Genomic DNA, 19399 nt, shown 5'->3' with positions numbered 1-19399 from the left:
TACCAAATGCAGAAACTCTCCAGTTTGAAATTCATGAACGTGTGTGCCTTGAAAATGACTTTAAAGTTTAAAAACAAAAGCTCTTCCACTATTTTTAAAACCAAAATAGGTCACTGAAATGAATCAGTATACGGTACCTCAGCTCTCCAGCATTCAGTCATTTTACCATCAGGGGGGAAAAAACAATATTTGCAGTAATAAGTGTTAAAAATAATTATTACCATATTTCTCTGCAAGATCTTGAGTAAAACACTGGTCACCTTGTTTGAATTTCATCACACAAGACCCTCAATGTTATTGAATGATCAAGAATGTGCGGGAACCCGAGAGACGGTGAACACTGTTTATTTCCTCTTCATTAAAAAGGAAAGCAAGCATGCATCGCATACTGTAAAATTAGACCTGGCAAGAAGAAGAAAAATAAATCAGGTCTGCCTTTAAAACTAAATGTCTGATTTAAGGAAATATACAGAAAGAATAACATTTTAGGAAATAAGCACATGATGTTATGACTCCCTGTATTTTACAACATTAGACTTGAACACATAATAGCCTATATTTTAGTGAACACCTCAAAAAGAATGAAGGGAATCCATTTGCTAAATAATAATCCAGATGCACACTTCACAAAACAGAATAATATTGATGAGCAGCTCAGTTGTGATCGTTGTCATGAAGCTCCTGCAGCAGAACTAAAGGCGCTGTCAGGAGATGTCAGATGGGTTTGCAGGGTATGGAGAGCACAGTATCCCCCCCCTGTCCCTCTGCAACCTCCCATACAGGTCATAGCCCTGCTCTTTTTCCCTGTGCCCCAGCCTCCTCAGGTACGCCTGGTTCACAGCCAAGTGCAGAAAACAGTGCACCTGTGGACACAAGAGGAGAGAATACAAAACACCTTACAAAACACCTTGGCCCCTAGACATGGCGGAAAGCCAGGGATGGAGCTCCAGTTTAACACTGACACACAACACCACACAGACTACAAACAAATGTTTTCAGAGGCAGTCTGCACAAATACTTCAAAGAATATTCTTTTATTACCACATTTTACAAACACAAAAAAAAAAAATCAAAACAGCCAGCTGCCATTTGACAAATCCACCAATCACAGCTGGGTAAAGTTCACACCAAATGGAATAATAAACTTATGCTGCAAAAAGATTGTTAGTGTAAAAAAAAAAAAAAAAAAAGTAGTAAATTCAGCTACAGTAAGTAAAAAGGTGTTATACAATAACTACGAGAAAATTCCCAAAGGATTAGAAACAAAACAAAGCTGTCCCATCTCTATAAAAGTACCTCAGTCATGCATTAACAGCAGGGTCTAGTCACACCTCAGTGTGTTTTAGGTCTAATAATATGAGGTCACTCCATAAGTTAGCACCGAGTGCTTTTGCCATCTCAAAATGATGAGAAACAATTTCAGACCTTTCTAGATCAGAACTAAACAAGTATGTCCCTTTGTCAGAAAGAAACTACTTAAAATCATCGAAAATTCCTTCAGTCCCCTCCCTCTGAATCCATCACTTCAATTATTGGGAGGGAGGTGGGGGTCATGCAGCAGCCTGTGGATGGTGTGTGTGTGGTTGCTGTCCCAGAGGAGCTGCATTGAGGCTTTAAAGGGGTCCAACCCTCTCTTTGTCAGGAGGACCCTCTCCCTTGACATGTAATATAACCCTTGGCAGAGACTCGTAGCGCAGGTGGCCCCCACAACTGGCTCCTTATTGGCTAGCTTTTAAAAACAGGCATGACTCCATTGTTGACTTTTCTCCAGCCCGTGAGAAAAGTCCTGGAGGTCAGCGTGAGACCGCAAATGCATGCTTGTCTGCCACCATGGCAACCAGATGTGAAGGATGGCAGCCATGGTAACCTATAATCCCTTTCCTCCACAACAGCTGCATTCTAGCAGCACATGTGTTGCAAATTGGTGGTTAGTTCTATGTTAATTGATTAGGGATGTGTTATTTGTATTTTGAAGGCGACGGGAAGCAGAAATAAATTTTAGGACACTAACCGCCGCAAGAAACAACAATATTTGACAAATATTTTGGCATAAGACGAACTGCATGTAAAAGCAGTAGACAACCCCACACACACAAAATAACAAAACGAAAAGGATGAACAATAAAATAACATTGTTCCCAACAAGTACAAATATAAAGACATTATTTTTAAGAGTCCACAAGAGGTTCTGTGCAGATGATGTGGAAGGAGAGAATTGTTGCCATCCCCATGTTGGTGGTGGAGCAGTGATAGAGCAGACAGGAAGCGGGGGAGCCTAACACCGTGCAACTATGCCCTTTCTCCCCAGATACCGAAGAACCGCAAAGTTATAGGTGGTTGACACAGTATAGGTCAGCTATGGAGGAAGCAGAGACAGGAAATTTCAGAGCAGAAGTGAAGAGAATACAAAAAAATCTGCCACATCCAGAAATAAGAAGGAAATATGATTAACTGCTAACGGCATTGATTTGATAGCAGATTCCATCCGTTTAACAGCTTCTGTAATGGAGCATGCTGGTACAATGGGTGCACCATTTGCCTGGATGGAAAACCACCAGACATTACGGCATTATTATGATGTTTGTGTCAGCTGAGAAAGAGGAACAGAGAGCAATAGTATAAAAGTCATCAGTCATGGAGGTTTCGGATGCCTCACCGCCTACACTTTGAGCGTCACCGAGTCACATGAGCCACAACACTATTGTGCCCCACTGTGGGAAAAGAAGGCAAATTAGCCCCGTCTGAAGCATAATCACTCACCAGAGCCAAGAGAGTGATGCCCGCACCGGCAAAGGCAGCAATGTAAAGGTCATAGGTCATTCGGTACTGAAAGGAGATGGGAGATTTTGCATTAGTGGCGATGACGTGCGTCTTCATTTCATGTCAGGCAAACTGTAGAACATGACGACAGAGCTTTAATCATGCCCTGGTTCTTACTTCTCTGGTCTTGCAAACCGTGGACAGAGTCATGCCACAAGCTTTCCCTGGCACTGCATTCCATGGCAGGAGCCCTGTTAAAAATAAAAAATGTCCCCGTTCAAGTCCACTTCTTACGTACGGTGACAATCAAAAGCAAAGTTAGCAATATTCTATATTTTTCTTACTTTCCACAAATCGCATGAAAAGACCAAAACCATCAATGTGTCCTTTCGTTTGCAATACTATTTGACTTTCCTACATTGTTAGTTCTTACCATTGAAGATATACATTTTTTTAAAACATGTCGTAGTTTATCCAAATGTTGCAAAACAAGAGTAAACTGTTGGGAATTTGTTGGGAAATATTTTCAGCTGTGGAATAATACACATTTAATGAGGTGGTGAATATTTACACCATCAGTACAGTGAATGTGGGATAGACTCTACAACTGCGTGTCCATGTCCATGGTAATGAAAGAACATGTCACCCAGTGCAACAGTGTTGCTCATTGTGTGGCAAATGTGATATTGGCCACACTCAAGGAGCTCTAGAGATGTCAATGTCGGTCGGGCTCACCGCTTTAGTCCAGACTGAAAGATCTCAACAACTTTTAGCTGGATTGCTGCAATTTTTTTACAGAGATTCACGGTGCCCAGAAGGTGAATCCTATTTAACTTCCGTGATCCCCTGACTTTTGCCTCAGCTATGGGATGGATTGCCATGAAATTTAGCAAAAACGGTCACATTTTTATTTGACCAATATCTTTTGACCAAATACCTGATAAACGAATGACATCCCCGTCAGTCTCAGCTTTACTTTGTGTTAACTGCTAAGTATTAGCATGCTAAATAAAGATGGTGAACATGGTTAACATTAGACCTGATGAACATCAGCGTGTTAGCATCGTCATTGCGAGCGTGTTAGCATCGTCATTGCGAGCGTGTTAGCATCGTCATTGCGAGCGTGTTAGCATAGTCATTGCGAGCGTGTTAGCATAGTCATTGCGAGCGTGTTAGCATAGTCATTGCGAGCGTGTTAGCATCGTCATTGCGAGCGTGTTAGCATCGTCATTGCGAGCGTGTTAGCATCGTCATTGCGAGCGTGTTAGCATCGTCATTGCGAGCGTGTTAGCATCGTCATTGCGAGCGTGTTAGCATCGTCATTGCGAGCGTGTTAGCATCGTCATTGCGAGCGTGTTAGCATCGTCATTGCGAGCGTGTTAGCATCGTCATTGCGAGCGTGTTAGCATAGTCATTGCGAGCGTGTTAGCATAGTCATTGCGAGCGTGTTAGCATCGTCATTGCGAGCGTGTTAGCATCGTCATTGCGAGCGTGTTAGCATCGTCATTGCGAGCGTGTTAGCATCGTCATTGCGAGCGTGTTAGCATCGTCATTGCGAGCGTGTTAGCATCGTCATTGCGAGCGTGTTAGCATCGTCATTGCGAGCGTGTTAGCATCGTCAGTAGAAACAATTCATTGTTGATCTTTTCATGGGATTTGTTCATAGATTTAGTGCAAGAAGCTTGTCTCACAGGTTGCCATTAAAAGAGGCCTTGTTACCGTATTGCCTCGCATCAACACAGAGCTGGTTGATACTCGCTGGCGTCTCGGTCAGCACATCAATGGTGTGGCAGGTGGCATCCATGTTGTAGAAGAAGTAGACCGGCAGGGCCGAGAAGGCGAACACCAACAGCCACAGCACAGCTAGTATGTATGTCATCACTATAAACTGTGCAAGGAGGGAGCAGAATAAGCATTAGGCTGCATCATAATAAACCGATGCACATAATCAAAGAGCGATTGTATGAGCAGTGACTCACTTAGTGACCACATTCACTTTTTTTCTGACAGGCTTTACTTATTATCTCTCTCTCTCTCTCTCTCTGTCTGTTCGCTTCCTCGTCTTCCAACCACTCAGCCTTTTCCCCAACCGCTCAAACACACTGTATGCTTATCTTTGCATGTCCCCAAAGGTTTTTAGCAACCTTAAGGTTTTCAGCTCAGCACCCACCAGGGAGTGATATGTGTATTAATCCCATCCAATCCCCTTTACTTGTCCAACTGTGGGCCCTCTCACCGAGGAACTAAGGCAGCGGCCACACATGGTGCTCCTGAACTCTCCAAAGGTTTGCTTGGCAGCGCTCGTGGTGTAGAAGCCCTCAGCCAACAGCACGATGCAGTAGAGGAAGAAAAACGAGGCCAAACCATAGATGACATACTGGAAATATTGGATGCTGAGGAGGAGGCGGAGGAAAAGGAAAAAGTCAAAATTCAGGGTTACAAAACCCTAAATCTTCTGAATAGAACCTGAGAAATCCCATGACAGGGTTAAAAAGATGTCTCTCTAATGATGGAAATGCTTAGGTTTAGCACTCACATGTAGGCGAGGGTGATGTAGTCCTGAAGGTTACGGGCGAAGTAAGTCTCGATGAGTCTCTCCGTCTCTGTGAGTGCCTGGTGCCCACAACCACAGAAGAGGGCAATGCCAGAGAAACACAGCAGTGTGGCGACCAGGGAGCAGTACGGCACCCCACCCAAACAGCGCATACAGCAATCATAGCAACCTGACAGACAAGACGCAGCAGCGTGAAAGTCAGGGCGCATAATTAAACTGATGCAATATGACAGACAGACGTCGTTCCAATGGGCAAATCATGCACACTAGAATTTAGAGTAGGTGCTTTGTGAAGAAGGAATGGTTTTTTTGTTTTTTGTCAATTCTTTCCTCTCAGTTAAATTAATGTGGACATGTGCTACAACCTGTACAAGTACAGTTCACCCAAATCAAATGTAAGAAAAACTGTTCAGATAGTTTTGGGTGTGCACTGGTTTGGAGATATCCTTCCATGGGATTTATGCCTCCAAAACGTTACAGTGAAGGTGAATAGAATTTTGTTTGCGCTGCTTGTATCTATGGTTGCAACTGAATAATATTGTCATTATTGATTAAGTCATTGTTTATTTAGTCTAAAAATGTAAATTAATTGTCTACCACAGTTTCTGACAGCCCATGTTGGCATCTTCAAAATAATCAAAGAGATGCTCGATGTTGAATAAATTATTGGAATTGTTGGCGATTCATTTTCTGTTGATCTCCAAATCAATTATTCAATGATTTTTTCTGTATGATTCAGAGAACTCGGTGTCAACAGATCCATAGTGACTGTTTCTTTGTGAAAAAAGGAAGAAAAAAAAAAAAGGAGAGCACAAAGAGTTGGATTATCCAGATGCGCTCTGTCGTTTACTTTAATGGTGTGAACACCACACACAATCCATTGAACTGGAGCAGAGGCAGAACTCTTAGCAGTGGGTATCTCAAAACCAGGCCACATGAAACCGAAACCATCTCCATCCTATCTAGATAACAACCAGAGGTAAGCAAGATTTCATTTTAAATCTGAATTGATGTTGCGTTGACACTGTGGCCCGAGCTGCAGCTGTTAACACTTTCATTCCCATGGGAAAGCGGTGCATTCTCCTGAATAGCCATGTGCCTGTTGAATGGATGCCAAAGGGACAAGGGCATGGGGATGTGTCTGCTCTGACCCCAGCTCACACCCTGACTCCATTCACCAGCCAGCATGGAGAGTGTGAGAAAAGGGAGAGGACGGAGAGGAGAGACAAAGTGAAAAAGAGAGATGCAGCTTTTGTGACTGCAGAGACAACAGTCTTTGTCCCACAGCATCATGGGGGTACAAGGGCCACCAATGTCAAGCAAACAAAGACCAGAGGCACCTCTATGCTGGACACACACGGACACACACATGCACACACTCGTGGACTTCCTTCTGGGGAGACACGGGAACAAGAAAGTGATAGTGGGGAGCTGTCTGTGCTGGAAGAGGATGGAAAAAAAAGCAAAGCTATAAACAAACAATGCAGCTGTGTGCATGTGTGCCATTACACGCTTGCATGCGTGCATCCACACAGACACCCACAATGAAGGCAGACAGACTGTGGTTGGTACCATTACAGTAAACACAGATGGCAGGAGGGGCAAATAGATAGCTCTTTAACTGAGCGGTGTATGTGAGAGACAAACTGTGATCACTGTCATTCAGATGGCATAACTTTACAGTGGTATGGATGAGGGAACTGTACTGAAACTAGCAAATAATAGACAATATGTTTCAGTGTTGTTAATTTAGGAAGGAGGTAAATTAAAGTCGCAAATAAATCTGGTCACCACGAGTAATGTTAGGCCTACAAGTAGCAAACGGCATGCACAAAGACCAGAACTTTAAACACCACGCAGTCTAACCAATACTAGCCCCCATGCCGTCAGACACACCTTGTGCCAATTAACTAATTAATGAGATTACCAGCCCGAACAAAGAGCTAAAGCCCTCCGTGCCAAAGCTGCCCACAGTCTCTCGATTGTGACTCAAATGAAAACAGGCCTCGTTCTGGTAGGAAATGCAAAGCTGAGGCCAAGTTCGGCTCTTTAAAAATTGAGAAAGATTGCGACCGAAAGCAAATGCGACAAGGCTCCTCTGAAAGTAGCCCTGCCATCTCAAGCATGAAATAAATCTCATAATATCAATGGTGCATCAGCCGGTGAGTAGCCGACCTCTAAACTGACAAAAAAAACCCCAATAACTTCTGATGCCCTTTCACAGTCCCATTCATATATCAGCGTGCAATCGCATGGCATAAAATGCAGATTTCATAAAGTCTATCTTCTAAAGGCTAATAAATGGCTGGAGTTCCTTACCCATGTCTGGAAGGATGCGTTCAAGTCGGCTACTGCTGCTTGCACCGCAGCTGGTCCACTGATGATATGCGCAACTGGTCGCCGGCCCCCGTATATCAACCTCAACTCGCGTTCTGTTCCCCCAACAATGGACAGACCCGCTGATGACTGCAAGTGCAATCTTAAAGAAACAATGTCGCTTTTCAATGAGCTTCAAGGCGGAGAATAATGAGGAGGTCAAGGTTCTTGCGCTTGCAGACATGCCCTTATAGGTCATTGTGGACGCATATTTGCATATGGAGAGAGCGACTTGCAACTTCATATGCAAATACAGAAGAGGGAGCGTTTTTTTTTTACTATATTAAAAACACTTTTCCTCCTCTGTTAGGGGCATTCAGTCCATTTTCTCCAAGGCCTTCTGTTTTTTAAAGTCCACGTTTTCAGCCTGATAAATCAAAAGAGGAATTAGCTGATGGATTATGGTTTATGAGAATGATAAAATGCTGTATGTCTGTGCTCAGTGAAGAAGATCTGTCTGAAGTTACACCATCAATATGAGCCTGTGGACAGTCAGGTGACGCTCTCCAGGCTTCGGAAATTGTCAGATACTATCTGTTTGACTGCAGTGTTTGAGATACCGAACTGAACATAAGAAGATCCCAGCTGGCAAAACTGATATGAGCGTTATCATTTATCTCTTAAATGGGTCTATTTAGTCCTGAAATGTTCCTTTTTTTTCAAGCAAGTTTAAAGTGGCATTCACAGACCATGAATATGTGGGATAATCAAGTGAGATAAAGCCTTTTAAGCCGGATAGTTGAGGGGCAAAGAGGGGTATTTCTCATCATCACTACACAGAGTTTCTTTGATAAGAAAACCATCACAGCTATTTTAATTAGACTGGATTGTGATGTAATTTGTGATCATAAAACCCCTGATGTGTATCTCGGAAATAATCCATGGTATTTGGGTCGATGCCAGCTGGGCTCTTTGTCCATGTCAGCTCATGCAACCCCATAACCCACTATCAAATGTTCAGCTTCAGTAAAAAAAGAAAAAAAGAATTTGATTAAGATGAGATGTAGCAGGGTAGCATGCAGCAGGGAACCATCACTGATCTCAGGTGACCTGACTGTGGCAGAGTGAGAGACTGTCCTCTGATTCATCTACTACACCCTCTGGCAAAATCCCAGAAATAAAAGGACCAGATTTGGCTTCATCTGTGTCCAGCAGATGGCAGGCTTTGTCTTGCCACAGCATTTGTACATCAGCAGACACACAAGTCTTATCCCACCATACGATTTCTTTCTTGAGAAAAATTTAGTTTTGTCAAAAAAGCAAATTTAAACCTGATGGTCCTAATATCTAGTCCATAAGGATGTGAGACATGTCAACCAGGTCAAACATGTCTCTTTTGAACCACTACAGTTTCATATACATTTGTACATGTTTTAAATCCAATATAATCTGAGATTTCTTTTGTCAAAATGCCTCTTTAATGTGTAACTTTGTTATGGAGCACTTTATTTCCTTTAATTGAATGCAGTTAGTGTCACAGTACAACCCTATTAGATTATTTATTTTGAGCTGCTCGCTCAGAAATCCTCAGAGAAATACCACTCATGTTATACAAGCCTTGTTCTCTACTAACCAGCTTGTTGTACATTGTGTTTTACGACTCACGGTGTTCCTCCTTTCGTCTTACACAGGTATATCTTAAAAGGATCACTCAATAGTTTATGATGTCGTAAAGATAAAAACCCATTTCCTTTGGTAAAAGCTAAAACAATTATCCCACCCTCTTTGTGGAATTGTGTGTTCACAGATTTGTAAACATTTTTTTACCCTGACTCATTCATATTTTATGCATCACTCAACCTGGTTTTGATATCTCAATTGTTCCCCAGCACACAAATGTACCAGTAATAACTGCCCTTTGCAACGATTACTTTGAACACAGCGTGTTTTCACTCCAAACAGCTGTCATCAAAACAACAAGCCTGTTGGCTTACCCGGTGCAGTACAGTAGGTTTCTTTTCTGCCTCTTGGGTGCGATCCAGCGCTGTCGGTGAGTAGCAGCGCGATCGGGTAACAGGTGTGAGGCGGTGACTTGAGATGGTGGTGTCCCTTCCCTCTGACGCCTCTCACCTGTCCACAGCTGCGCTCCGCCTCCTGTGGTCGTCTCAGAGCTGCTTCTTGAGAGACTTTCATCACCTCCCCAGTGGAGGAACATTAAACCCTTTTGTATGTCTAAATACTTTAGACTTCCCATCACTAAGTCAGAAATCTGAGAAAGACACAATCAACTTATTGCGGACCATTACCCCCAGTCTTCTTGTCACTGCAGGGGTCATGGAGAATAATCCCTGATCATAATGACTGGTATTTTAGCAATGCCTCACTGTGATATGCTCCATCTTGTGATGACTACACTGTACACATCAAATATCAAATTACAGTGTTCTACATTTGTCTGCAAGTCTCTGCTGGTAAATACTGCATTTATCAGATCACCTTTTAATACGCTTTCCAGGCAGTTTATCAGAAAATGGATCTACTTTATTTCCACAGAATGTTGCAGTTTTACAATGTTTGAATACACTGTGTATCTGAACATTTCAACAAATTATCAAAATGCAAGAAGCCTTCGACAAATATTCAGAATGTATTCAATTCACAGTCTGATTTCATCCTTGACAAAGTGCGACTGAGGATTACACACATTGCCTGATTTATTCTGTTAATCATCAGATTAATATTTGTCTTTGAGCCTGAGTGGAATCTCAATTTCCTCAATGTGCCCGCTCTTGTTCTGTCGTAGACTTCTTCTCTTCTGTTTCAGGTATAAAACAACTGTCGCCACAAGCAAACATGTGGATACCAGCATCATACCCAGGCCTACTAACAGCGTCAGCTGAGCAGATCTGGTGTCCTCCACCTCGCATATGGGGGCCTTTGAGGGGGTTTGCTGCAAGTCAGATGTCCCTGTCCAGGTGGGCGCCCTGTCTAAGTTGCAGGGCCCCACGCTCTCATTGACCAACAGATTAACCCAGATAGTGGTATAAAGTGGAGCTGGTTTCCCCCCATCTCTGACCACAATGAACAGGTGATGCATTCCCAAGTCTTTCTGTAGAAGTTGCTGAGCTACGGTGATGTTCCCTGTCCTTGAGTCCAACCGGAAGGGGCTGCTGTTTTGCACTGACTCTGGCGCCACAACAGTGTAGGTCATCTCCGAATTCAGCCCCGAGTCCTCGTCGATGGCATAGATCTTTGCTATTATGGTGCCTGCAATGGTAGCTGGAGAGACAGTTTGGCACGAGGAGTTGCTGCTGGGAAGGATCACTTTTGGCTGGTTGTCATTGATGTCCTCCACAAAGATAGTTACCCTGGCAGTGGAAGTCAAAGCGAACGGGCGCCCGTGATCGCTGGCCAGCAGGTAGAGTTCATAGCGATCGTCTGTCTCGCGGTCCAAGTTGTTGGTGGTGCGCAGTGTCCCGTCGGTGTTATCCACAACAAAAGGTCCACTGCTGTTTACAACATGCAGCTCTGTGTTCCCATTCTCTCCTTCGTCTGGGTCTGTCACCCCAACCCCCCCTACCTGGGCGAACGGTGGTACATCCTCACGGATAAAAAAGATGAAATGAGGGGTCAGAAAAACAGGTGCATTGTCATTCTGGTCCAGAACACGAATGGATACTGTGGCCACCGACTCCAAGCGAGGCGAGCCGCTATCTTGTGCAAACACAGTGAGTTTGTACACACCCTGCTCTTCCCTATCCAGAACGGCTGACACAGACAGTTGACCTGTCTCTGGGGCAATGTTAAAGATGGTAGATGTGTGTTTGTCCAGTCTGTAGGTCACCCTGCCGTTGTATCCACTGTCTGCGTCTGACGCTGAGACCCTCAGCAGTGACATCCCTGGCTGGTTGTTTTCCTCCACCTCCAGCTGGTAGTGAGACTGGAAGAAAAGTGGAGCATTATCGTTGACATCTGCCACCAACACCCTAATCTCCCGTCTGGAAGAAATGATCACAGAACCCTCAGCTGATCTCCCCTGCACTACCACATAAAAATAATGTTTGCTTTTCATCTCATAGTCTAGGGGCTTTGATGTGGAAAGCAGATATTTGCCAGTCTGTGGGCTCAAAGTGAAAGGCACCTCGCTCTCAATGGCAAGAGATGAGCCTTTAAAGCTGCTGTCACCCTCGAGCTCTAAAACAGCTAAGACGGTGGGGGGCTGGTTCTCTGGTAACACCATAGTCTGGTTTTGATGCTCTGCTATGAACCCGATCTTGATGGTCAGCTCTTGGTTCACCTTGGGGAGGATGGATACGGTTACCTGAGTGTCTGCTGGGGGGCAGTGATGGCCGCTAGCTAACACGTTCAACAGCAGCACCTCGGAGTTGTCACTCTGGAGGTCCTGTGTTAGTCTGATGTACCCAGTGACGCTGTCGAGGCTTAAGAGTTTCTTGGCCCGCTCTGAGACTTTGGGACTGAGGGAGTAGACGATGGCAGCATTCGGGCCTGAATCTTGGTCTGTGGCTCTGACCTGAGCAACCAGCATGTTCTTCGGGGAGTCTCCGGGGACGGTGACATTGCGGGGGCTGTCAGCGCTGAAGCTTGGACAGTTGTCATTAACATCTATCACTGTGACTATTAAAGTTGCTGTGGCACTTAAAGGCTCTGAGCCACAGTCGGTGACCACCAGTGCCATGTGATACATGTCCCGAGTCTCCCTGTCCAGAGCTGTTTGCACTACCAGCATGATGACATGCCCGTCTTCTTCCACTTTTAAACTGAAAACTCCATCAGAATCTTCTAGGCGGTAATGCAGCTCACCATTTGGACCAGCATCCCTGTCCTGAGCCTGGTCATCTAGTATGAAACTGGTCCCCACAGCCATGTCCTCAGACACCCTCAGGTGTATTTCACTGTTTTCAAAATGAGGTGCATTGTCATTGATGTCCTCTATGATCACAGGGAACTGTATAAGGTCTCCCGAGGGCCCGACGACGGCATTGTGTAATATAATGCATTCCTCAGCTTTTGTCTCCTCGGGACAGAGGGTCTCACGATCCATCCTTTGTTCAGTGGTGTAGAAATTGCCTGTGTTTTTGTCCATCCACAGATACTCCTGGGTCAGGAGCTGGTACTGAGGTGGAAAGTGTTTACCAAGTGACCCTGCCAGACTACCAGGCTCCTGCTCCTCTGGGACAGAAAATCGGACAGAACCACATACGAACTGCTGCAGATGGACCACAACCAGCAGATTCTGGCGAGAAAAGAGACAAGCTGTGAGCAGTAATTCTTTATTTTTTAAAAGAACCAATTTCTTTTTAATTTGGGTTATGATTATACTTTGTTTGATTTGTCTTTTTGTTGCACTTCAAACTGGCAGAACATAGAAGTTTTCCCTGGTGGTGATAACGTTTAAACTTAATGACGCAGTGAGCTCTTCTGAAAGCAAGCGACTGTACAATGAAGCTCACTTATCTCCAACCAATTACTCTAACACACAAACATGCACAAAAGCAAAAAGCAAACGCATGTGCTTGGCTTTACAAAAATGAAAAAAAATAACATTTGCATATATATCTGCATTTTCACAATCGCATCAGTTTTTCTTTCAATCTTTACGAAGGAAAATGTCATGTTTAAAAAATGAGAACATTTTCAGTGTCTATCCAGCTCCTTACTACAAAATTGCACAGAAGAACAACATTCCAGTTACACCCTTTCACTCTATCAGAGGCACTGACACAGTATAGACACCATCAGAATGGAAAATCCTTGCATTGCTTTTGACTCACTGACCTGCAATAGTCCAGCCCAGTTCATATTATCAGGAGTCCCATGGCCCATCGCCCTCACACATGTTACCCAAGTTCCCCCGTCAGTGAGTGAATGCGGAGGACAGAGGCAGCAATGAAGGCATAATCCATTACATGCCCCTCCCACAACACTTACCTAGCCTGTCAGACTGACACAGGAGAAGGCAGGGGAACAACAGGTTTACCTGCATGAGTTGGAGACACTCATGCTTTGTTCAATAATAAAACAATGAGCAAGCGTGGGCTTATGTTTATGCCCACATCTTGGCACTAAACTACACGGGACAGGATTAATGTTCTCTTCGCAAATGTGCTAACACACCTGTTTTTATTCGCACACCTGCCTCCTGTTTACTTCATAATGGTCTCTGAATCAGCTTTTCTCTCTCAGATTGTTTTTCAGGTTGTTTCTCTTTTGTTCTGTCCAAATTACCAGAAGCCTTTAGTCTGTAACACCTGGAACTAGAAATCAAATCCTTAGATAATACCAACACAGTGTTAACAATGTTGGTTGCACAATAGCGGAAGGCAACCCAAAACCACACGTCATTAGGGCTATACCAAATAGATCAAAGTTTAATTTATAATGTTGGCATTCAAGTTATTATTATTTATAACTTACAAAAACATTGCGTGTTGTAGCCTCAATCTTTCTCACACAGGTGAGCGATGTGGCGCTCAGTCAATTAACTGAGTCCAAAAGTCAAAATGTATTGAAAAAGAGATGGATATAATCATTTCGAAAATTCACTACATATTTCATCTAATCAAATGTTCTGCTTCAGACCATATTTGTTGGTGTTTAGCTTTTCAAAAACAACAGTTTAAAAAAACCCAAGGGAAGCGTGCAACGGGGCAGTCTAGCAGCAATAACAGCTTCATAAATTACATTTATACAAACACAGTAACCCAAAATCATATTTTCCCCATGTTTTAAGGTGATGACATCGTAAAATATAACGAGTACTTTGAAATTATATGTCCTTTTATGACTTGTTAAATTACTTCCATTTTCGGCCTGTTTCGTTCTCCAGATGCCATGTGCAGCACAGTATTTATATTTAGGAGTGAAAACATTCACCTTGATTTGAATAAAACCGACAACAACAAACCGTGAAAGAATAGACGAATGTACATCAAATTAAGTACAGAGCTATGGTGCAGAGCCATATACGACCACACACAAACGCAGTGAAAACTATCTCCTACCTAACCGCCGTCTTTCTTCTGGACTTCTTTGAATAAAAAGTCATTGATCAGGTCGTCAAAGTCCAACTCCCGGACGAGATCCGATTCAATTACCATGAGTGACAGCAGGGAGAGGCGTCTCTGTGTCATCCTTTTTGGTTAATTTTTGATCCTGGACATTCGTGAAAATGACCGTACTCCCTCGCAGTTAGTGACAGTTAGCGTCAGTAGCAGTAACAGCATCACCTTCCGCAGATTTTTGCTGAAAATGTTGAAACAGAGGGTATTTGCAACATCTTTAGCTTCTCTTTCTTTTTTCTTTTACGCTTTGCTGACCCTCTATCTCGCTCCTCCATGTTGACAGAGAGAGATTGACCTTTGACCTATGGCCCTACGTCTCTAGGCCTACCACATTATGACATTTGTTATTTAGTTGGCTAATTGACAAAACATTCAAACTATTTCATAATCATACAACATCTTCAAAATCACATTTACTCATTTTTTTTTTTTTTTTACAAAAAATACTTTACCCATGCCGTAATCCGTCTGTGGTCAAAGCCATTGTTGGTCCGCCTGGTCTCCTTTTGTTATACACGGAATGCATGTGTAACCTCAACACTGTAATGCACAATCATGTTATTTGCATCTCTTTTTTTCAGGAAACAGAACTGAACAGTGACGTCACATGAAGGTATAAATGGTTATATCACCATAAATTCAAAAGATAAATGAAACTGGAAATGTAAACTAAGATTTATATATATACAGTACATATATATATATACTGTATATATATATATATATATATATATATATATATATATATATATATATATATATATATATATATATATATATATATGTATATATAGCAACAACAACTCCTTTCAACACAGATACATGATAAATTCTCACATTTATTTTGTTTCATAAAGTCGTTTTAAAGCTGCAAGATCCGAGATTTGGTGTAAACAAAGCAAGGAGAAGAACACACACAGAGGGAGAATGACTTTATTATCTGCTCAGGTAGACATTACTTATTGTCTTTACATGACAACTAGTTAAATACAGCTTCTTTAAAACACATTTGGCAAGTGGAAAATGCATTTTATGGGTTGTATTGTCTATTGAGAGGTATTTCAACAGGTAAAACGGACTGGGTGGGCTTTCATCTTTCGTGTGTGTGTATGCATTTTTGTCTTCTTGAGGCATAGATAACAATTGGCAAGATATCTGTTGTTGAGAAAAATCTCTTCTTTTTTAATGTGATACAATTGGCCACAAAGTCTGACTTTTATTTCTTAAATTGTAGGCAGATGCCAGGTCGCAATGTCACTGAATTACTGAACACAGCTGGAAACTGCAACAGTCAAATGACATGATTCTTATATTAGAATGATTTTTTGTTTCTAATGTATTGTTTTGTGTCTTCACCCTCCTGACAACACCGGAGGAGCAGCTGGAGAACCACAGGGAGGCTCATCAGAAGCAGCTCAGTGGACTCCGAGACGAGTTCTAAGACAAGCGGAGGATGCCGGATGATCTCAGAGTAAGGAAACACCAGCTAAGCAGAACGTTGTCTTTTAACTTTGATTATATTATCATTATAGTTACAGCATGATTCAGTATAGTATGCCATATCAAAGTCAGAAAAATGCAATGTAAAATGTCATAACAAATGCCATCAAAAATGAAAGAATAGTTTGCCATAATGATCTAAAAGAATATCATCATCATATGACATGTCATAAAAATGTCACAACAAATATAATAGTATAGTATGTCATGAGAAAATCTCATAACATAACATGCTACAAAAATGTTCTATCAATTATCATAGTATGCCATGAAAGAGTCATAATAAATGTCAAAAATGTCATAGTATAAAATGCCATAAAGGAGTCAGAAAAGCATCATGAAAATATGATATCAGATATCAAAAAGTAATAAAAATGTCATGGTATAGAATGCCATAAAAATCTATAAAAATGTCAGAATGTATACTTTTCCTGTCCGGCTCTCGATCGCTCCCTAAATTGGCAGAAAGTAATTGAAACCTTGAGAACCCTTCTAGAATGTTAGTAATAGTCGTTGTTGTAGGAGCTGTTGAAGAAGTTGTTGTTGTAGTTGTTGTTGGCACAGACGTGTGTGAATGGGATTCAAATTCTCATGTCGTCCTTCTCTTCTTTTCTCCCCAGATGACTGCAGAGTTCCCAGACCAAAACTGAAGACGAAATAATTTCTCCGCGTCGTCCAACGTCTTGTGCTTCATGAACTCAGAGGGCTGAACAACCCCTTGTCGGGTTGGCCTGCCGCATTTTCATAAAAATAGTTTGTGGTTTTCTGTTTCATAAATCCCTCCTTCTGTCTCTCCAATCCAACAGGAAGGTGACTCAGTCTCATGCTCCTTTGTCGTCCTCTGGACACTAGTGTGAGAACTCTTAACCCGTCCTTTGCACCTTACAAACCAGTTAACTAACCACTGAACACACACCCTCAAATATTCAGACCGCCCTTTAATCTCCCTGAGCTATTTCATCTGACACACAAATTCAATCTCTCAAGCATATTTGACTTTTTCACGTTCAGTGTTTGACCTTACAATTCTCTGCGCCTCATGGGGATCTACCACAACCTCCAGTTTTCAGAGCAGTCATCTATCATCAGAGCAGTCATCTATCATCCGGAGCCATTTGATCTGAGACATTTGGATATTGTTTCATAGAGCTTTTGGCTAGACAGGGGAGCTGAGATTTGATCTTTTCACTTGGGACTTTTGTTGTAGTTTTCTTCCTGAGCCACTTCTCTGGTCAAAAATGAGCTTTTCATTGATGTCCCTGTCCACATTAATGAGAAACGATATATTGAAAACTGTAGAGAGTTGATTGGGGGGAAATTTGCATTTTATCGTACGACTGGGCCAATATATCCTTCCTACCTGTAGACAAACAAGTGATAAATTAAAGCTACATTATTGTAAATAGAGACACATCTCACTGCTGCTGCTGGATTGGTCCAAAATGATTCCAAAGGTAAACAATATTAAATGTGTGATTTATACAGCAGGCTCTACAAAGCTCAAGTTCTAATCGAACCTTTAATTTATACTTTATAGCTCTAAGATTGTTTGTTTCTTATTGCAATGCACGCTGGGACTTGTATTTGACGCCTACGTGCATTTATTAAAGCAAACATGTCTGATCTTTCAAACTGAGGAAGTAAGGAGTTGAGGATTGTCAACTTGTTACGCTCTGTTTCCAGTTGACCTGAGTTGTATGTGGAGTGGGCTTTGTTGAGAGCACCGGCTCCTTTCACTTCTTGCTGGAACACTCCTGTTTTGATCCGGTGCTCATTGAATAAAAGTTGTAAAATCAATTGGTATTTTTGTAATGTCATTTTTAGGATTTGGTATGAAAGATTTGTTTGAGAGAAAATCGGGAAGTGACTTTTTCATGGCATTGTTCAATATACTAAACTTTAACGTTATGACTTTTTTGACATACAATGCGATGACATTTTAAAACCTTTTTTGGCATCCTATACTAAGTATAGGATGTTATAAAAAAGTAATAAAAATGTACACCATATTTTACACCATATTTCCTATTTTCGACGTACTATATGAATTTTTTCAAATACTTTTTCAACTTGCTATATTGTCTTTTTTATTCACCTTTTTTCAACTCAAGTTTTTTGTCATATTATTCTGTCCCTTGTTTCACATGCTATACTGTGACTTCTGTATGACTTTTGTCGACATACTATACTATGACTTTTTATCATTTCTTTTGACATACTACACTGTGATTTTTTTCAACATACTATACAATGAAATTTTCTTTTTCATGACTTTATTCAACATCGTGTTCTGTGATTTTTTTACGACATGCTACTATGACTTTTTTTGAGCTGTTATACTGAAACTTTTTCCGACATACTATGCTAGCACTTTGTTTTGGACAGACGGTTTTTTTTTCAGCGAATTACGCTACGCCATTTTATCAACTTCTTTCAGCATAGGCCTACTATATCACTTTTTCATGACTTTTATATAACTTTTATTTTATTAAAATATTTTATATATCTTCTTGGACTGTAGTTCAATATTCTTTCTGAATAGGTGTGTGTGTGTGTTTTAAAAATGCAAACCCTAAAAAAATACTATAGGCTACTCTAAGGGGCTATTCTGCATAATTACAACTTTTGATGATTTAACCTATACTTTGCGGTATTGGAGTATGTTACCCTCTAGGCCTATTACTTTTACCTTAAGCTAAGGATCAAGAGTACCACTTCTGTGGGAGTTTGAACAGAAATTGCACTTGAGGGGCCTCTGTTGATGGAGCAGAGAACTGCACTGTTCACAGCAGAATTATGAGCAAAAAGTTTTATGACAAATGGAAACTTTTTCAATTCGAGTTCACTCAACTCAGAGTAAAAAATGAGTACAAATTCCCCCAATCAAAACTTTGTGGCTAAGTAAAACATCCCAGATGTTTTGATACGATCTGACTGCAGTGTGAGAACACCTTTACAGAGGTTGAACATCCTCCCAGTTTGTATTCTTCACTAGTTCACTCAAGTTCACTCAAACTCAGATTACTCTTTAATGTAAAATCACAGTTTCTTTCTCAATTTCAAACCGGGGGGGCGGGGGGGGGGGGGGGGGGGGGGGCACTCTCGTCAGTCTGTCTCAGTTGTGTATAGTTTTCCTTTTAACTTTCCGCCCACTTTTTCCAGTCACAGTAGACCGCTGAGGGTTTTC

At 41.8% G+C, this 19399-nt stretch overlaps 2 protein-coding genes across 3 annotated transcripts; both read right to left on the bottom strand.

Annotated features, from left to right (window-relative positions):
• Positions 1–495: 495 nt before the first annotated feature.
• Positions 496–7681, bottom strand: plp1a (proteolipid protein 1a). 2 transcript variants are annotated; one of them, XM_079268894.1, is made up of 7 exons: positions 7634–7681; positions 5297–5483; positions 4997–5153; positions 4480–4648; positions 2938–3011; positions 2761–2826; positions 496–863 (listed from the first exon to the last, which is right to left on the bottom strand). In XM_079268894.1, the coding sequence occupies exons 1-7, from the start codon at positions 7635–7637 to the stop codon at positions 705–707; spliced, it is 816 nt and encodes a 271-aa protein (XP_079125020.1). In that variant the 5' UTR covers positions 7638–7681; the 3' UTR covers positions 496–704. The 2 variants fall into 2 exon arrangements, with proteins under 2 accessions (XP_079125020.1, XP_079125019.1); XM_079268893.1 differs by having other exon boundaries at positions 785–2356.
• Positions 7682–10364: 2683 nt separating this feature from the next.
• pcdh20l (protocadherin 20-like) lies at positions 10365–13474 on the bottom strand (the record flags this gene model as incomplete). Its single annotated transcript, XM_079269066.1, has 2 exons — positions 10365–12884; positions 13427–13474. The coding sequence occupies 2 exons, from the start codon at positions 13472–13474 to the stop codon at positions 10365–10367; spliced, it is 2568 nt and encodes an 855-aa protein (XP_079125192.1).
• Positions 13475–19399: the final 5925 nt, after the last annotated feature.

Source organism: Melanostigma gelatinosum, assembly GCF_949748355.1.
Source record: "Melanostigma gelatinosum genome assembly, chromosome: 5".
Lineage (NCBI taxonomy): Eukaryota > Metazoa > Chordata > Actinopteri > Perciformes > Zoarcidae > Melanostigma > Melanostigma gelatinosum.
Note: the sequence above shows the minus strand (reverse complement) of the source record. Positions and strands in the feature narration are given on the sequence as shown.

Bases quoted from the DNA above. Each gene is read 5' to 3' on its own strand.
- plp1a (XM_079268894.1), bottom strand. The intron at 5,154-5,296 runs GTGAGTGCTAAA...CCTCCTCCTCAG, and splicing joins TACATCACCCTCGCCTACAT to CATCCAATATTTCCAGTATG. The intron at 2,827-2,937 runs GTAAGAACCAGG...ATCTCCTTTCAG, and splicing joins CGGTTTGCAAGACCAGAGAA to TACCGAATGACCTATGACCT.